Source organism: Emydura macquarii, unplaced genomic scaffold (genome assembly GCF_026122565.2).
Source record: "Emydura macquarii macquarii isolate MOO-44397 ecotype Brisbane River unplaced genomic scaffold, CSIRO-AGI_Emac_v2 contig_1253, whole genome shotgun sequence".
NCBI lineage: Eukaryota > Metazoa > Chordata > Testudines > Chelidae > Emydura > Emydura macquarii.
Window position 1 is genome coordinate 6,177,233 of NW_027131390.1, and position 19,891 is coordinate 6,197,123.

At 45.9% G+C, this 19,891-nt stretch overlaps 1 protein-coding gene across 1 annotated transcript in view; it reads right to left on the reverse strand.

Annotated features, from left to right (window-relative positions):
- MCF2 (MCF.2 cell line derived transforming sequence) overlaps window positions 1–19,420 on the reverse strand; it is a 95,907-nt gene extending 76,487 nt beyond the window's left edge. Inside the window, exon 1 of the mRNA XM_067548082.1 lies at window positions 18,835–19,420. Within this exon, the coding sequence (XP_067404183.1) occupies window positions 18,835–18,943 (109 nt within the window). The 5' untranslated portion in view covers window positions 18,944–19,420. The remainder of the gene's footprint in view (window positions 1–18,834) is intronic.
- Window positions 19,421–19,891: the final 471 nt, after the last annotated feature.

Below are 19,891 nucleotides of genomic sequence, written 5' to 3' on the forward strand. Positions count from 1 at the left end.
TCTATGTTTCTTTTATAAAACTCTCATTTAAGGGATTATTCTCTTGGCTGCCTGACATTTATCACATTTTACTACCTCCCTGGCATATTGATCATTTCTTACTCTAATCCCTTTTCTGGCAGTAAACATCACCCATGTTTTATCTCAGTGTTTCTCAAGCATTCAGTTGCATACTTTACTATTTTTACTCCATTCACTTAAAACTCTGTTTGCCCTTTATGGGTCAAGCCTGATCCCACTGATGTCAGTAGTAAAACTACTTATTTCATTCAGACCAAGATTTAGCCCTATTACTGTTGTTTACTTTATAGAGTTAATCAACCTACTTTAGCACAACTCAGCTAGCCCTCTTGGCTGACTTGCTGTAGTACCAGTCTGACAGTAGCACTGGCTTGCCTTTCTTCTTCTTTGCCTTCACTTGGTCCAATCAATGAAGGTCAGCAGCTCGATCTTCGTCTCTAAGCATTCTTGTCAAATGTGTCGTCTCACCTGACACCAACTTTCCTTCTTCAGCATCTCAACCACCATTTTCTAGGTCTTCCTCATGGTCTTTGTCCCTTGACTACTAGCTCTTGAACTCTTTGGCCATCATACCCCACATCTCATCATCTCACGTGACCCAGCCATGTCAGTCGATATGCCCTCGGCTTTTCCGGGATGGGGGCTAGTTGCATCACGGCTGGTACCGTTTCATTGGGTAGCTCTCATCCACCTCAGCATTCTCATTTTGGCAGTGTGAAATAGCGGTTGGTCTCGATTCCTCATTGGCAATCAATCATTCTGACCCAGACATCATGGCTGGCCTAATCATGATCTTACACACTTTGCTCTTTAGTTTACTTGGCATGTTCCACTGCAGAGAATTCCCGTCAACTCCCTCCATTTACACCAAGCGCTCTCCATGCGGCTGCTAACATCCACATCCACGTCCCCATCATGCCTCAACCGAGGCATTCAAATTGTTGCACAGACTTTAACGCCATCCTAGCCTGTTTTACTGACTTCTCATTGTCCCTCTCAATGAAGCATCGTGTGTATTTAGCCTTTTGTCAGCTGATTTCAGCCTTTTGTCAGCTGATTTGTCAGCCATTCTTCTAACGCAGCCTTCCACAGTTCTGGGTCCTTTTCCAGTTCATATTTATCTTCACAGCACAACATAATGTAAACTGGCAAAAAGCACACTCCACGCAGCCTCTCTCCTAATCTCTTGCATCAATATGTCCAGTACAATCACAAATAGGAATGACCTGAAGGCTGATGCGTGACGTAGAGCTATCCTTACAATGAAATGAGTCTCTGTAGCCGCAGCTGCTTCTCACTGCCGTCACACTACCCTCGTACGTATCCATGATAGTCTGAACATGTCTCTCCGGCAGACTGCGCGACCACAGGCATCACCGTAACAATTCTCTAGGCGCTCTGTCATACGCTTCACAGCTTCCAAATCCTCTGTGCTTCTTTGCCTAATCTTAGCTAATCTGTAGATTCCTTTCTCCCTCTTCTTCTTGAGTAGCCCTGTGCATAAGGCTTTAAATGCCTGACCCTTAGCTTCTGAAACCACTCTTTTTGCCATTTTCTTTACCAGCTTGCACTCCTTATAACTTTCCACCATTCTCGTTTTCTGCCATCACTTAAACCTTTCCTCCGCCTCCTCCACTGCCTCCTGCACATCATTGGACCGCCACCACGTTGCCTTGCCATGACATTTTCCTTCTTTTGTTAGTACACATGCTCTCTATGGCCAAGCTGTAATGCATTTGGATATTTTTCCCCAAAGTCTCATTGGTATCATCATGGTTGGTTGGGCCATTGGCCAATCTCCACAGAACCTCATCCTTCAGTCTCAGATTAACTTCATTATCTACAAGCCGCCACCACTTTATCTTTTGTTCCACAATTTGTATTTGGTTCCCCGTTAGTCTTTTCACACAGAAGTACCTTACAAGCAACATACGTTGCTCTGAAATCTTGTCTCCCAGGATCACTTATATAAATGTGAGAGCCTGTAAAAAGACCCTGTCTCTGCCCCAAAGAGTTTACAATCTAAGGCCTTGATTCTACAGTCAGATCCACATGTGCAGGAACCAGGGCCCCACTGTGTTAGGCACTGTACATGCATATACATGAATGCAATATTTGCATGCCTAATTACACCAGTAAACACAAATGCAGGAATTGTGTTCACTCACACAGTTACAGAGTATGTCTTCACTGTCATCTTCCCAACAAAGCTAATTTGCTGTACAATCCTAATGGAGATAAGGCACAGGTAATTTCTACCTCACTGTAGCTAGTTCTATACCCGACACTTAGGATATATCCTTTTTTTTTTTTTTTTTTTTTGCAGTGAAGACATAGCCACAAGCCATTGTTTGAAAAGTTGGCCCACAGAATAAACTGTGCATGAATCACAGAAACTTCAATTACAACAAGGAAATAGAAAGTCACTAAAGATTTACAATAAATGCACGCTTTGTTTGCTGGCATTTAAGAACAGGGGTGGAAAGACTGGTTTATTAATAGCTCTCAGACAACACTGTTTAGCAATGGGGAGTTAACCTTAGGTGGTAACAAAAGCACTTCTTTAAAAAACCAGTGTATTTCACAAGTCGATGTTTAATAGGAAGGAACTTACTTATTAGTTTGCATTCTTAACAGGCTAGAGACAGGTTGTAGTAGATAAAGCAACTCGCTCCTTTCCACTTTGAGCTCTGCAAATTTTCCAAAGGAATCTTTTTTCACTGAAAATGCATATTTGGGCAGCCCAAAACATTCTAGTGAATTTGTGTCAGAAAGAAAAGGAATTCTGAAAATCGGAAACATTTTGCTGTGATGTGATCTGAATTAAATGTTTTGATTTTTTAATTCAGAGCAACTTTTTGTTTTAAATTTTACTTCCACTTAATCAAAAAAGTATAAAAACTTCAAAAACGAAAAGGAAAAGTTTCATTTGACCCAAAACAAAACACAACAAAATTTAATTTTTTTGTTTTGGCAAAAGATTCAAAAACAATTTCGGCTTGGGTCAACCTAAAACTCCCCCTGCCACCCGCATCCAATTCAGCACAGATCAAAAACTGGTTATTTACACGAATCTATTCCACTGACATTTAGATAATCCTTTTCCTCCAAGAAAAATGTTGGTTATCTGAAAAGTGCATGGTTCATCAGTAACTATACTGTTAGCAGGTGCCATTCTGCCCACTCTTGTGTCTTTCTCACCTGCCAGCCTCCCAAAGATCAGCTATGCTACAGGACGGTAACTGGAGAAAAAAAACTTCATTATCAGGGATTATCATTTAAAATAGAATATTTAGCACTAAGTACTTGTATTAGTGTAGAGCCTGGAGGCCCCAACTGAGTTCATGACCCTGCCATGCTAGACACTGTACAAACACATGGTAAGAGATCATCCTTGACCCAAAGAATGTAGAACCTAAATAGACAAGTCAGACAAAAGATGGAAGGAGAAAGAGTTCCATAGAGTCAGAGGTGGGACTAGAACCTACAACTTCTGAGCCCCATGTCAGTACCACTTTGCTACATAAGCTGAAAGGTACTTTTCACCTTCAAACCAGTGTGCATACACTGATCCATTAATCACAATGCTCTCTGAGCTACAACTTAAATGACCACCTATAGCCACATACGCTAAGGATAAGGCATCTTTGTCAGAGCCAGGATTGGACTTGAGAAGTTCCCAGCCGAGATCATGCCTTCCTCTCCAGCAACACTTTATTCTGTTAAAACTGAAGTCTGTTTACAGGACAAAAGTTACTCCTTGCCGTCAATGGGTGCAGCTGAACTCACTGCCTGCTAGCGTAACCGACACGGCTGCAACAACTCTGCGTAAAAGATAGATAGTACCTCTCCCACTTTGGCAAAGACAGCAGCCCCAGAACCATTTGTAGGGAAGTGGGGAGAAGAGACAGGGGTTTTGCAGGAGTGTCTGGCAGCTGTGGAGAAGGAAGGCAGAACAGGTTGTTGGAGAGAAAGGTCCTAGAGCTGAAGATTCAATAGCTGTGAAGGAGTTTGAGTTGCCATTTGTGCTAAGGAGTCAGGACCAGAGGTAGGCTCAGCGACTGACACAGCGATGGAGGCCCAGATTTTCAGAAATGACTAGTGTTTTGGGGTCCCCAACTCAAGACGACACCTTAAAGGGGCCTGACTGCTCAGTGCTCTCTAAAAATCGGGCCACTTTGAGGTGTCTCAAGTTGGGCACTCAAAACCACTCTTGAAAATCTTGGCTAAAAGGTAGGCGTTGATGGGAGTACACTCCCTTGCAGAGTGCTACGGGTTAAGGAAAGTAAATGTATTGACATAAAATGTACAAATGAGAACACCACCCTTTTGGTAAAGGTCAAAGCATAACAACTTAATGCTCGCATTCCCATTGCGCTGTCACTGAGCCAGCTTCGCTCTAGCACTCAGTTTGCATCCATCACCAAATTCAACTTCCTGGCCAAATACTAGGGGAAAATAAAGGGCTGGCACCCAATTCACACGGCCTAAATCACACCAGACAGACATCTGCTCTCAGCTAGACCATATGAGAGCAGTGCAGATACACAATTGAAACTAAAAATAGTAACATCTAGTAGAACCCTTTATCCTGCAGCATCTCAAAGGGCATTACACACTAGATTGACACCTACACCCAGCAGGTCTGACGTCCACTTTTAACATCTCATCCAAAAACGTACCCAGAACTGGAGAGTGGATTGCCTTTAGTACCATTTTACTATTCACTTTTATATATGTACCCAGCTGATTATGTACCAAATCACTCTGGAGCAACTACTGCATTCAAGGAACAGATCTGAAAGATTCCTTTGCCAAAGGGATTGCTGCTGCAACGCGGGCGTGCACAGGAATAAAAACGTGACCTCTTTTGGAGGGGCACCTTCTGTGCCCCCTCCCTGGGGCCAGAGGAGATTTGTGCCCTTGCCAGTTATTGGGGGAGCCTGTGTCCCTACTTGCATCCCCCCCTTTTGCATGCCCCTGCTACAGTATAGCGTTTCTGAGGACATGTGAAGTCGAGTGGGGGCGGGGAGTGGAGTCTTTACTCCTCAGAGAGAGAGAGAGAGAGAAAGAATATGATTCTGTAGTTAAGAGAACACTGCTGAATCTATTTCTGTCCTAGCTGGGTGGTTTAGTGCAGCCCAGAATATTCTGCTCTTTTGACTGTATCCCTGGATGGATTTTAGGATTTGTACAAATTGAGGCTTTGAAAATGACGGCCATTCTTAGAAATCTTTCCTTTCTGGATGATCAAAGTCCAGCTGTCCGGGTACTTATAGTCAAATACACCGTTAATAAGCAGCTAGATTTTGAGCCCTAATTCTCTCCGTTCAGATATACAGGCCCTCTGGCTTCATTAATTTCCTTTTTAAAGAGTTCGTTCTCTGACTACCATTGTTTTCTTTCTTCTCTGAACTTCACATAGCCTGCACCATCTGTAAACAACAGCTGCACCACACACCTGTCAAGCTGACATAGTAACTCATTACATTTTTATGATATTGATCAAGTGTTCTTGGGAACTAGAAAGCCAGCTCTAAATATATTTAATTTAAAAGGAGTAGAATAGTGTTTTATTTGAAGGTGGCTGCAACACTATAGGAAACTATAATAAAGACACATTAAACCATTGAGATAACTCCTTGATTATTCCCTGCGTGAGGCTGCTGACGATTCTATGCTCTCAAGACAGAATATTTGGTGCTCAGAGGGGAAACAGGACCATTGCATCCTATCGTATTTCTCTTATTGATTCACTGTGCCAGCTTGGGCCACCCATTTAACCAAACATATTATGCCTTAGTCCATTCAGCTGTAAGCCTTCCCGGCTCCAGAAGGCTCCTGTGAAGCTACTGATGTCTAACAAAGTGCTTTGAGGCCATCACGTGAACGATACCATGCAAGTGTAAAGTATCACTGCTTCCAAGGCATGCCGGGAAAGATTATGCATTTTGCCCAACCTGCAAGGCAGAAGCTAATTATTTTAAACTATGTACTATCTACGCAATCTTTCCCAGCTGTACAGTGTCCTACAATGAACTGCAGACGACTGAGAAAACCTACACAGGAGATTAAAACTGCACTGTGTTAAACAGGAGAGCAGTTCTGTTCCTAGCCTGCAGGGAACACGAGGCGCAGGAGTGCTAACACAAACAGGCCACCTACTGCATTCAACCTTTGAACCGCCGGGGCACTAAACTTTGTGAACACAACGAACACCCAGCGCCCTAGAGGCTCAGAACCCACCCGGACACGCGCTGCCTCGATGCCATTTCAGCCTGCACCTCCTCCGCCTCATGTCCCCTCCTGCCCTCTCCATCTCCTCCCATGCCTGGCCATGCGGCTGCTTCCACCACAACCTTCTGGTTGGAACTTCCACTTCACTAAGCCCACATTACTCCTCGAAACTCACCTCTTTTACTAAGCTGATCTCCTCAGCGTTGGGGCACCTTCCTCCGGCATCTGTCTCCTCCTGCACTGCGCTTGTTGGTGCTAGACGTATGTGCAGTAGTTCAGGTACCTGCTGTCGGGGGCCCTTGCAGCAGAATATAAATAAGCACACACCTGGCACATGCTTAAATGACACTCCTGTCAAACCGGTGTGGGCAGGACAGGTACTCCACCAACCAGCAGAAGGGGGGCAAAAAGCTGCCTATGTTTTTGCAAGAATCTTATTTTCCAGGACCAAACTTTGTATTCTAATACATTTTTATCAGTACCCCTTGGAATATGGGGCTTATCTTATTTACACAAAGGGTGTAAGCTAGTGACCTGAGAATATGGCTGGGAGCCAGGAACTCCTGAACCCTCACCCCTGGTTCTGAGACTCACTTCCTTTGTGGCCAGGAGTTAGATCATTTGTCTTCCCTGCCTCAGTTTCCCCATTTGTACCATGGGCCAATCACAGACCTCACTGTGAGACCGTAGTGCTTAACGCAGGATTGCTTGCATAGTGCTGTATTATCCCCAAAGAACAGCCCAACTCCCACACTCAGGCAGCCCTGAAGTATGTGGGATTGCGTACATGCAAGATAACAGGCTCTGCCGGGGTTTCAATCAAAAGGCATGCATGTAGAACAGCACAGGTCTCACATTGAATTGCACTACACTCTCCTGGGCAATTGGATACAAAAAGGTTTTCTTAACCCACAGCACCAGTTTGTCTGTGTCTGGCAAAAAACTTCAGAGCTGACGAAGCTGCTGTCTGGCCAGATCTGTCTGTGCTCCAGCGTTACCGCCAGCCGGGATAATACACACTCAGCCTGTCAGGAAGCTACCTCAGTTCCTTGATTAGGATCTCCCATCACTCCTTAAAGGATATATGTTTAATCTACATTCTGACATCCAAGGTATACAGCATCCTTATTGTGGGGCGGCAGAAGGAACTCCACAGTGAAGGCGGCAACTGAGTAATTGTGGATTTTAGGAAGATCACAATGCAAACAAAAGGAACATCAGCCTCCAAATCAGTAGGTGAGGTCTGGGGCGGAGAGAGAATTTTTCTACCACGTTTGGAGCAAGAGGGCTCACCGGGGTTGTGGGACAGCTGCAGAAGAGAGGGGCTGAGTGGCTCCGCAAGTCTCATGAAGTGGAAGTAACCCACAGGATGCCAGCCAGGAGCCTTCTACAGCTCATGGTGGGAAGGACTTGGGGAGCCCGCCAAAGAGCCACGGTTTGATTTTAGTTACACTGAATTCACCCAAAGTGACTGTACACCTTGGTGTCAATAGTCTTACTCTGGATTTACACCACTGTCATTGAGATTTGGAATCTAGCCACATAGCTTTAAACCTGTGGGCTGCTCCAGCCCACGTGATGCATACACGCATGCTACTAGTGAGGGACATCCTATGGGTGCATGGATTTTATTAAACAAACCCTTCTCTCCCTACAGTGAGAATGGCGTTACCACACAAGTTTGACACCCAAATGCACACATAGTTGTGGGCCTGTTTGAGTGCACAATTATTGCTGCAGCACACTGCTGCTGCATGCCAATTACTACAATGACCCATTCGCTACAGCAGGTACCTGAACTACACATACACCTGCAGTAAATGCACGCTCAAATCAGGCACCAAACAAGATGCACAGCTGCTCACCTAAACCCCAAACCTGCAAACAGCTACACACCTGCTTAACTTTACATGCACAGCTAACCCCACTGAAGTCACTGGGACTACACAGCAGGATAAATCCTCCCGGCGTCGGGGTCCCAATGCATTAAGGAGCTGTCCTACAGAGCCATTTATTTTTAAAACTATTTAGAATAATTTAGAATAATGATTGCTGTTTAACTCCGAAGCGAGCAGAAAGTCAACGGCTGCTATTTTATTCTAAAGTACTGCAGCCATTTCCTTTACCACGCTACAGTGGCACAAAAGATACATTAAAATATTGATGACAAAGTCTCAGGTGCACTGAATGCTGTGAAGGCGGCCTGCCCGACAGAACCAGCTATGGCAGGATCTGCTATCTACATTTATAGCTTGCATGCTGCAGCGTCCTCAGGCTACGTAACATCCGTAACCCGCCCAAGTAACATCTGAAAGTTTTGCAGCCTCAAGACTATAAATTCTTAATTACAGCAGGTTAAAACCAGATTTGCATTAGAAGGTAAAGATTAGCAATTAGATTCAATTAGGAAAAAAAAAGGACTTTTTTATATTAAAAGATGTACTTCATCAGCGCTGGGAAAGCTGACAAGCCTTAATCGGCTGGTTCTGTCAAAAATACCACGGCAAACCACCATCTGTCTCACATGCTAATTGAAAAGGAAGTTCAGTAAGACCCAGGAATGACTGACATGCTTACAGAAGAAACCCGCTTGAAATCTATTCTGCAAGGGTACAATGCAAATCAACCTCCAGGAGAGGTTAACACACACACACACACACACACACACACAGCCCCTCTCCAAATCAGCATGGACGTTCCTTTCGAAAGGCCCCGGTTTTGCCCATGGTTACCGCCCACCACCCCGCTTCAGTTAAAGCCATGTTGACCGTAACATGGCTGCACGTACGTAGCTGCTGAGAAAATCATCAGCTTTACACGGGGTGCTGAATTCTGGCTAGTAGCCACCTGGTAGTCAGACAGGGCCGGGAGAGCTCTAGCAGCCAAGCCTGGGTGTTCCTCTAGGATTTAGGTTCTCCAACCAATGCAAATATGCCAGCTGAAGGGCAGCAAGAAAACGGCCTCAGTAAAGCACGCTGGCGTGCCGTGCAGAACGAGCCTTAGCATGGCAGCGGCCACACCACCACCTAAAGGTAGCCCAGCCACACTCCACAAAGCCATGCCCATTGCCCACGCTCAAGGCGGGGGCACCCTGCAGGGCGCACGGTGCATTTCTTACACTTGCTGCAGAAAGGCGCTCCCTGCAGTGTCTGCCTCCAAGAAGCAGCAGGCACAGAGAGAGGACTCTTGCTGGCTGTACCCCCTTGAGGCCGTGAAGTAGCACCAGCGCAACCAGCTGCCTCGCCATCAGAGCCATAGCATTTTGCCCAGTCCCTATGCAGGTGCATTGTGGGGGAAAGGCGGTCCCCTGCTCCTTTCTCCACCCCACCCCCTATGCACTTCCACAAGACACAGGCGAATACTGCACCTTCGCCTATGAATACGTCGGCCACCTAGCTGGTCATCCGAGCCTCGATGTCTAGGTCACCGAAACGTCTGGGGTACAGGCAGCACGGCATTTCCACAAAGATGGGGAGCCATGCCGTGGCTTCACGTATAAGGTCTGGAGGATGCAGTACCTGAAGTAAACGGTAATTTGCACTCTTATAGTCCCTTTCATCCATGGATAGCAAGGCACCTCGCAAACATCCATGAATGAGCCTCAAAACCACCCTGTGAGGAAGGAAAGTATTATCCCCATTTTACAGAGCCGGGAACTGAAGCAGAGAAATTAAATGATTTCCCCAGGCCACCCAGCATTTGTCTAACACCTGACATTTTTGTTGCATTTTAACACCTGTTAACTAACATGGCTGTAAATTCTAGGGTAGACACGACATGCACATTTGTTCCTGGACACAAATGCTTCTTGCTAATCATTCCTAGGCTGCAACGTGGGTTTTGATATAACGAACAAGCTTCTGTGTCACGTCTATGCTAGAATTTATACTTGCGTTAATGAGAGTTAAAGGAAAAGTAAGAATTCAAACACAAACATTGCCAGATTTCCCGGTGTGAGTCATGAATCTCTAAATTCCTAGATCTTCTTAAAGTACTAATCCACAGATTGATTAAATGGATCCGTGAAATTCACTAACCATTCGCTTCTTAGCATACTGGAAATCAGAAAGTACCAGCTAACCTATCATACATTATAAGAGAGCCGTTGTACACAATGGAGCGGAGGAAAGGAGGAGATGAAATAGTGACTCCAGCTCCTGAAGCTTTGTGGAATTTTTCACAGGTGCAGGGCGGGCGTAATGTGCTGCCATAAAGAGACCCTATCAAATTAGGCTTTATTTCTTTAAAATTCCCCTTGAATTCTTTAGAAGAATCTGTCCCCAGGTTAGCATGTTGGGCTGCTTAGTAAGTCTGCCCAGGATCACTGCCAAGAACTCAATTGTTATATGTTGATCAACTATGGGAGTCACTTGTGGGAAGTGAAATACAACCCCACACCAGGAGAGTAAGCTTCTCCACCGGGAAGCCTCCAGGAGCCAACAACCGCTATGGCACATTTGCACAAGGTGAGTTTTAATATTGCCTATAGACACATCATTCCAGAACATATTCCTTCAGTTAAGAACATAAGAACGGCTGTACCAGGTCAGACCAATGGTCCATCTAGCCCAGTATCTTGTCTTCCGATAGCGGTCGGAAGCTGATGCTCAGAGGGAATGAACAGAACAGGGCGATTTATCAAGTGATCCATCCCCTGTGGTCCATCCCAGCTTCTGGCAGTCAAAGTACAGTGTTGCTCCCTTTATTGTTCAGAGTGTGATGGACCTTCTTTTTTTTCTTTACTGACAATGCCATATAAATTTAACGGCCAACAAAAGGGGAGACGACTGCCAATAAATAAATACATACATATAAAATGGGAGTCCCCATCCCACGAAGAGTTAAATGTTGTCACCACTGTAATGACAGGGTTACCAGAGGGATCCTTTAGTCCTGTACTATGGGACAACATTAACTGACAATGAAAAATTGCACAACAACAACTAAAGAATGAACAATTCCATCCTACAGAGAGATGTGATGCTTCTAAAAAGAGCTGTGTTAGAAATGGCTTTGCTAAATTAAGAATATTCCAGGTTTTATCTAAGGAAGGAAGGAATAGCTGAGTGGAGATAGAATGCATAAGTGCCAGCAACTTTACATAGTGCATTTCTGGTCTTCTATTATATCTGTGTCAGTAATACACCAGCTAGTCGTTCTTAGCAATGTGAGATCGTTTAATCAAAGCAAAAGGACAACAATTCTGTTTGAAGCTATTTTTATCCCCAGGTTCATTTTGCTACTTTTCTGAGCATAAAATAATTTGTAAATGAGATTTAATAACTGATTTGCATCATGAGGCAATGCAACACAGACACAAATACACCCAAATCTTGGGGGGTTTGAATTTCATGGAGTCACACAAAATGTCAGTATAAGGAACCATAAAGCAAAAATGTGAAGATGTCCATAACTCTGTCACCTCCTTAAAGGCTTAGAACAATCTAAATACAATAATGATGGAAAAATTAGAACACATACGAAAATGCAGTGAAAGAAAGAAGAGACAGGGAGAAAGCTGACCCATATCCAGGCACTGTGTCTGGAGAGACAGAGAGAGGCCAATCTGTGTGAGAGTGTATCACAGATAAACTTCACAGGATGAGCTGGATCATAACCTCACCTTAGGAACTGGTGCTGTTATGATGTCAGAGTCCACCACAAAACTGACCCTCTGTAAAACCTTAGCAAAGAACCGCATTGTAAATTCCCCAGAGTACCTCCAACAGACGCTGGAGTGAAGGAAACCCACATCAATAAAGCAGCAATAACACACAGAATCCTTGGTCATCCCAGTTTTAATCAAACTAGAGAGACCCATATACATAACAAAGAGATGCAGACAGTGGAAGAGACCCAGCGAGAAGAGCTGAAGCAATGCTGTCAGCAGAATAGAAGGGGGCAGGTGGCTCAGAGCCAGTTCTGGATATTGGGGGATCTGCTAGTTCTGGGGACTAAACTTGTTTCTGCCATAAGCGCTAAATCCTGTTTCCCCTGACAGAATATGTCACAAGGGGAGTGAGCCTCGTGGAATTTCCCCCCCTCTATATGGAAGGAAAATATGGCAAACTGTTATGAGTTCACGGGACTCTCTACCCCGCAGCATCTCTCTACGTTTCCTGGCTCCAAACTAAAGTTAACAGCCAGCCAACTACAGAAGCTTTATTCAAAGCAGGCCAAGCAGAAGTAAGCTAAATTACAGTAGGAGAGGCTTTCATATTATCCACTTCCATCAAGTGGCTGCTCATTTCCCACTATGACAGACTTCTAGAAAAACACTGATTTATGTGTGTCTAACCAGACTAGCTTTCTGTCCATACCAACCCTAACTACAGCAGAAAATTCAGAAAGTTACAAGCCAGTTCAGCTCCGATATGGACTTACATTTAACAACAGAAATGCAATAAAAGTTTCTCAACACCCACAGTGCGCATTCAAACTCACCCCACAGTAAATCAGCAGGGGCACTGAAAAAACTGGTACTGAGTTTCTTGCATTGAGCTTAAATGAATGCCTGAACCTCAAGAAGCTTTTAACTTTCCTCAATTTCCAACTTCAGTTGCTCTGTGCTTAGGAAAGACCCAGAAGCGAGACTAAAGATGTTTTCCCAGTCAGCATAGAGCTGTATTTGCCAACCGTGTATTGGGAAATATGCTTTAGCATCTGCTCTCACTATGCATCATTATAGCCAATATTATCAGCTTCCAAAGCAAAGCAAATTCACCACAAAGGAAATTAAAAGGGGGCTGCAGAATTAAAGAAGGGTGAACACATACCAATAATTTTTCACATCATCATTCAATCTCTTGCCAATCTGTCTTTCCTCAGGCCAAATTCCAGTTTTGCATACATATAGGTAACTCAACAACTTCAATACAAGTCAGAAGGCAGACTGGGGCCTAATTCACTGGCAAACTTGGCAGCAGAATCACTGAAGTCTATGGAGTAATGGATTTGCCCCACCTCCACCCCACAGACCCTGTCATAATGGGAAACTAAATTCTGCAGCAAGGCACCCAGTTTCTGGGGCAACCTGGACATTCCAAAACAGATTAGGATAAATTCAAAAGCAGAGGTTTTTATTGAATTAAAAATGAAAATGATGAATACCATCACCCCTCTGCTGAACAGTAGCAGATATTAGGGCATCTTAGTTTGGCTTCCTGCTGAAGGAGGAATCAGTGACACGGAGCGTAGGTATATTCTTAGTGCTACTTGTTTATTTTCATTCTATAGTCCTGGAACAGAGATAGTCACAAACACCACACAGCCAATCCGGTTTTCAGGAATCTCAGCCAAAACACCAATGTCCAGTTCCAGAAAGTAACTGTGCCTCAGGCATTGTCTCTAGGTAGAGAGGTTAAGGCAGAAGGAAAACTTCCTTGATTCTTACCACAGCCCCCCAAAACAACAACATCACCCAAAAAAATGCAAGCATTTCTTCAGAGACTGAACACTGCTTACACACTAAGAAAAGGAACGTAAAGGACTGTATTGAAGAACCAGCAGTTGACTCCCACCATGACAATACAATCAGTGCACAGTTTTGATATTGAACTGACTTTTTTCACTCAACTCCTAAATTTTCAACACTCTGCAGATTTTTTAACTGATGACGTATAACATTATATTACTTGTCAGGGAAGAATGTGGAGTGTTTTGGCAATAGAATAGATGACACCTGAATTTAGCATTGTCGCATAAGCACAAGTGAGCACCTTTGAAATCATTAGCAATGTTGACATTTGACACCTTTCCGTTTCAGAGTGAAGTCGTGGAGACAGATGTGGGAGTCCACAACGTTCAAACGCTGCAGCAGGTTACACTCCATTTCATGTTTTAAGGTTTTCTTCTGACCCATAAGTGCCAGAAACAACTGTACTTTTTTTTTTTTGTTTTGTTTTTTTTTAAAAAAGAGGAAAGCTCAAAGACTGGAGCCCACTTCTGTGGATGGGGCGGATTCTGTGTCAGCCTCTGAAGCTGTGGAATCATGTAATACTCAGGGTCCTGGTTTAAAAGGCTGCATTAGTCTGTTACTCTGATACAAGAAGCAAACACAGAACTAAAAAGCAGAGGCAATGTTTTTCCACAAGAAACAGTGGAAGCTCCTTGTTTCAGAGCAGCATGCAGATTAGAGGCAAAGGTAGACTCTGATTCACCCTCCCCCACTCCACTTTACATGTCAAATTACCTCCCTCCCACATAGCCCTGCTGTCATTTCACTTTTCGTATGGTAAACAACTGATAAATCATGAAATTGCAGGTGTAGAAACTGTGCTTTATGCTAACAGGATGCAGCCTATGGACTATTTAAGATTCCTGCACACCTATTTCCCGTGTTCCTCATTTGGGCTGCACCTCCTGGAGTGGCTTTGACGGATAATAGTATTCATCTTTCTGGAGGTCATTACATGTACTCTCACCGCTCTAAAATAGTATCTCCTATAACCATATTTAGTGGCTATCAACATGTTAGGCCTTCAAAAAACCAAAAGGACATTTGTATTTGTGTGTGTGTTTGCACGCACATGTGCACGCACACACAATGTTGCTAACTCTCATGATTTTATCACAAGTCTCATGACATTGGATGCTATGCTTAAAGCTCAGCACCTGCAGTCAAGCAATTATGTGAGAATCTTGGCTTTCACTACAAAAATATAAATACATAAAGTTTCTCACTCTCATGTTTGGGGACGAAGGCTCAGAATGTATCCAAAGAGCAGGCTACAAGGCTCAGAAACAGGGGGGGGGGGGGAACGGCACATTTACCTTTTTGAAAATCTCATGATTTGGGGGTGGAGTGATTGTTTTAACACTCAGAGTAGGCAATACAGCCCATGCACAGTCCACGTCAGTCCTGCAGCTGGACCCACATGATTTCATCATCATTCCTGCGTTGAGTTTATAGAAGCAGGCGTAAGGGACCCTCTGCAGGCAGCTAATTGCAGGACTGGGTCCCTTGTTACTGGGAAGCTAGCTGTCCGGTTTCCCCAAACTTCATTTACACGGCATAGAGGACTTACACATCATCTCTGTGTTAGTGTGTTTATACTCACACTTCCTTTCTCTCTAAGGCCCAATCCTGCTCCGACTTCAAGAAAAGAGGAGTTTTGCCGTTGACTCAATCAGAACAGTTTTCTTTTAAGTGCACAGTCCCACAAACAGCCTCCTTTCCTTGCTCATTCAAGTATTCCCGGGGAGCAGCAACCACTTTTACTACTGAATTTAATCATCTCTACTTATCTTCTCCAATAAAAAAATCCAGCATAAGAAATTCAGCTGCGCTGTGCAAAGGGGTCAAGACAATCAGAATTACACTAAGATCCTGGTATGAGAGAATGCCTGCTTCTGTGCCAGGCATGGCTCCAGGCACATTGCTGGCCTTTAATAGATAATGAAGAATGTGTGCATTTAGTGCTGGGACAGAGTGTGCTCTCTGCCACTGAAGGGGAAAGCAGTGACAAGAGCCATTGGCCTTTCCTCTGAGTATCCACTAAAGGATTATGCTGAAAAGAAACAAGATCTCCCCCAAAAACAAACCCTTGCAAGATTTATCAATAGATTGTACAATCATAGAATTGTAGGACTGGAAAAGACCTCTGGTCATCTGGTCCAGTCCCCTGCACTCAACCTGGGACTACATAATAATTGGATCACAGGCCATCAAAGGGATGCACAAGGCCAAACTATGGCCTGAAGTTACTGGGTCAAGTCACACCTGCTTTTCATCTCCATTAAGGGTTTGCACTGATGTAACAACATTGATGTAATCAGACCAGTCAATACTTGAACGGAGACCAGGCCTAAGTGACTCAAGAAGGGCAGCAAGCAGTCGTACACAATTTTATACACATCTGCTGCTTCTTTTCCTTTTTTTAAATATCATACAGAGATAAAGCAAGAGTTGATGATCCCCAGCTGCCATTCAACCGACCCATCAATAACCGGCTGATCTGGAACAATTTGTAAAACACTGATGGCTCCGACTGTGTGACTGTGCCAAACATGCAGATGTCTTGCAGCCTGCATACTCAATGTGAGGTTCAGCACGGCACAGCAGTGTCAGCCACAGAGATTACAATAGCAGTCCTAAATTTCTGACCATCACTCATTCTACGAGCAAATAAACTGCAACCTGATTTATACACCCTAAACCCAAAGGAAGGCTCACCATAATCGTAAGGCTGGAAGGGAACTGCAAGTAGGCGTACTGCAATACTGGCCAATGGAAGGTTGACAAAGGGGGTAGTGATAGATTGTGCTCTTTTGCTTGTTAAAAGAGACTGGAATACTTTATATTCCACATGTCAGTGGCACATTGTGAAGCAGCTGTTATTTTAAAAATAAGACACCGTTCTACGTGCAAAGTGCAATCCATCAAAGCAAATGTTATTCTGTGCCTCAAATAACAACTGCAGAGCACATACAACAAAACCTACTACAGACTTCTAATGAGAATTTACTTTAGTTATCTGTCTGCATAGTATTTTGGTCCCAATTCTGTAAATAGCTGCACATGTTTGATATCGTGCACGTGTGTAAAATTAAGCCCGTGCATTGGTGTATTCAGGATCCTGGCCTTAGAGTGCAAGGGCCTGAACTATTTTCCCCCTGCAACTTGTCCAGGTGTAAACATTGTCAACAAGCACATAGCACAGCTGTGTCTGGAATGTCACCTCCATACGTCCACTGAGTGCAAGGAGCACAAAGCTGAATGTTTCTGCTCTGTGGAAGATAGAAGAATTCAATGCATTTATTTGCAAGCACCGTGATGATGCACAAGTTTGTCTATTTTACTTGGTTAAAAAAAATCAGTTGAAATCAATTTTTATTATATGTGTTTCAAGGCGGGAAAAGGATGATGATGAAGAAGAAGATTTCCCAGGTACAGCAGCACGCTATCCTTCTTGAGCATCCCCATAAACACAAATAATAGGCACGTGGCTGTTGATAGACATCCATACTCTGGCGTATGCTTAGCTCACTTAGAAAACAACAGAACAATAAGAAAACAAAAGGTGGAGCAGAGTAAGCTCAGAGCCGTTACCGCCCCATAATCCCATAGGTAACCAAACAGTCAGATTGCTTTCTATTCTCCCTTGCCTATGGTCTAAAATTCTAACTGGAAAACACTATGGGTAAGAGTTCATTAATAGCTAAAATAATTTGTGACACTTATCCGATTATTTTGATTTTAATTGAATGGATTGATCCTTCTATGAACCCTCAAGTTGCTATTAATGCTGTTTACCTCTGAAAAAATTGGAAATTAACACGGATCGCTTAAAAGCGTACCACTGTTCGTCACAATTTAAAAATACAGTTTGATCGTGAACTGGCCCCTTTCCACTGAAGTGGCAAAGGTCTTGTCTACACACCAACCTGCACCCAGCCCTGTGTGGACACATGCTTATTTCAGTTTCACAGTCAGGCTCATTTGGGTTTAGCATAAACTGGTCACTGACCCATTTAAACTAAATCAAAATGAAGCTGGCCCAAACTGAAATAAAAGTGTTCAGACAGCCTTCTGCACCCATTTACAAATGAGGTTAAAAATCACACCACACGTTCAGCGGATGCAGTTCTGCATCTAGACCAGCCCCAGGTAGCATCTATGGCACCACATTGCCTGAAACTTCCCCATAGTCAAAGAAAGATTTCTTTCCTCCATAAGCATCTGGCTCCACAGCATCTCTCAAGGCAAACCTGTACAAAGCTTGTTTCCAAACATTTGGGAAAGGCTGTTTCATGCTGGCTTGAGAGCAACTAACCCTTCTATGACTCAGAAGGCTGGAATTACCTCATTAGCCCAGAACTTTGCCAAGCTCATTACCATTACTAGCAGGAAGATGATGGCTGTGAAGGATTTTTTTTGAGGCTGTGGGTGCAGGGGACAACGACAAGGGAGACAGACTGTTGGGCCTCTTCCATTTTACATCGCAATCTACTTGATTATTAAACTTGATGCATGTTTTCCCTGCACTGTGGAACTGTACATTGCTGCTGGACAGACGCACTAGGCAAGGGAGAAAAAACTGCCTGGATCAAAGAGACTACCACCTGCAAGCGGATTCAGGGCACTAGGCTTCTGGCTTAGGTTCCCAATATTTAGAGGGCTATTTCTGGCTCCTTTCATAAAGGATTTTTTTTAAAACTATTTTCATTGGACTTTAACAATCTTCCCCCCTCCCGCCCCCTTTGGATGATGTTTTCACACCTCCCCGCTCCCAGCCAGGGTGATGGGAGGGGGATCAGGCCCCCAATGCCAGCAGGCCAACCTGCCACAAAAGACACCCGGGCCACGTTTTGGCTTGGGTGGGCAACGTCAAGGGCCGGGCGAGCGAGCAAACCGGGCAGCGAGGGACCCTACCCGCTCCCCCCATCCCACCCCAGCCGGCGCCCCGCGGATCCCGGCCACCCCGTGGAACTTTCTCTACCCGTGGGCACCGGGGCTTTGCCGGCAGGACCCGCAGGGGTGCTGGGGGGCAGAGGGCGCTGGCAGGGCTGAAGGAGCAGGGATCCCCCCTAGGGGCCGTGGGGGCGAGCCGGGGGGCAGGGGGGCGGCTGACTTACTGGCGGCGCTGGAGTGGAGGAGGGCGGCGGCTTGCAGCAGGCGGTAGTAGCGCTGCATCTCCAGCTCGGAGATCCGGGTGCGCTCCGGCGCCGGGCTGGCCAGGGCCATGCTCCGCCAGCCGGGCGCGGGGGGACTTGCTTCCCCCGCCGCCAGCCGGGCCCGCCCCGCTCTGCTCCGCTCCCCTGCTCCTGCCGGGCTGGCCGCTTCGGGGCTGGGCTGGGCTGCCCGGGCGTCTTCCCCGCCCCGCGGGGAGGCGAGGGAAAGCCGGGCTCGTCTGTCTCCCCCTCCCGCTGCGTCGCCTCCGCTTCTCCTCTGCCCCTCGGCAGCGGGCAGCGCCAGCCCCGCCGAGCCGAGCCGCTCCCGCTGCGCCCGGGGCCTGCCTGCGCTCCCGGCCCCCGCCGCCTGCCTGGCCCGGAGCCGGGTGGGTGCCTCCAGCCCCAGCGCGCCGGACCTGGGCTGGGAGTTTCCCCTTCCCGAGCGCCAGCGGCTGGGGGCCGGGCCGCGTCTTCCTCCGGGGGGGGGTGTGATAAGTCTGGACCCCCCCCGGCCCCCGTGGGAATTGGGGGGCCTGATCCAAGCGGGGCCACGGCCCCCCTCTCCCTGCAGGGGACGTGCCTTGCCCAGCTGCGAGCAGGGGCTGCCCGGCTCCTTCCCCGGCTCCCCCCCCAGGGAGAAACCCTGGAGCCGCTGAAATCGGGGGATGGGGGGGGGGGGGGGAAGCAGTTTTGCTCCTGACTTCAGCAGGGCCGGGCGCTCAGCCCCCATCTTTGTGCCTTCAAAGCCCTTGCGGGCGCCCCGCTAGCCGGCAGGGAGCGCTCGGCGCTGCAGGTATCTAAGAGTAGGGGGTGGGCCCTGGAGGGTCACTGCAGGCGGGGAGGGGACGTTTCACAACCTGCTGTTAGCTACCAGCTTTCAAGGCCCAAGCCCCAAAGATCAGCTGTGGAGGGGGGGGGAGTCCATTGGAAAACACAGGGGTGTTACCTGTGCAGTGAATTTAGGACTGCTGGAAAGTAACACTACAGGATTTGTTTGAGGGCTACAGCTTGGAGGCAGCTG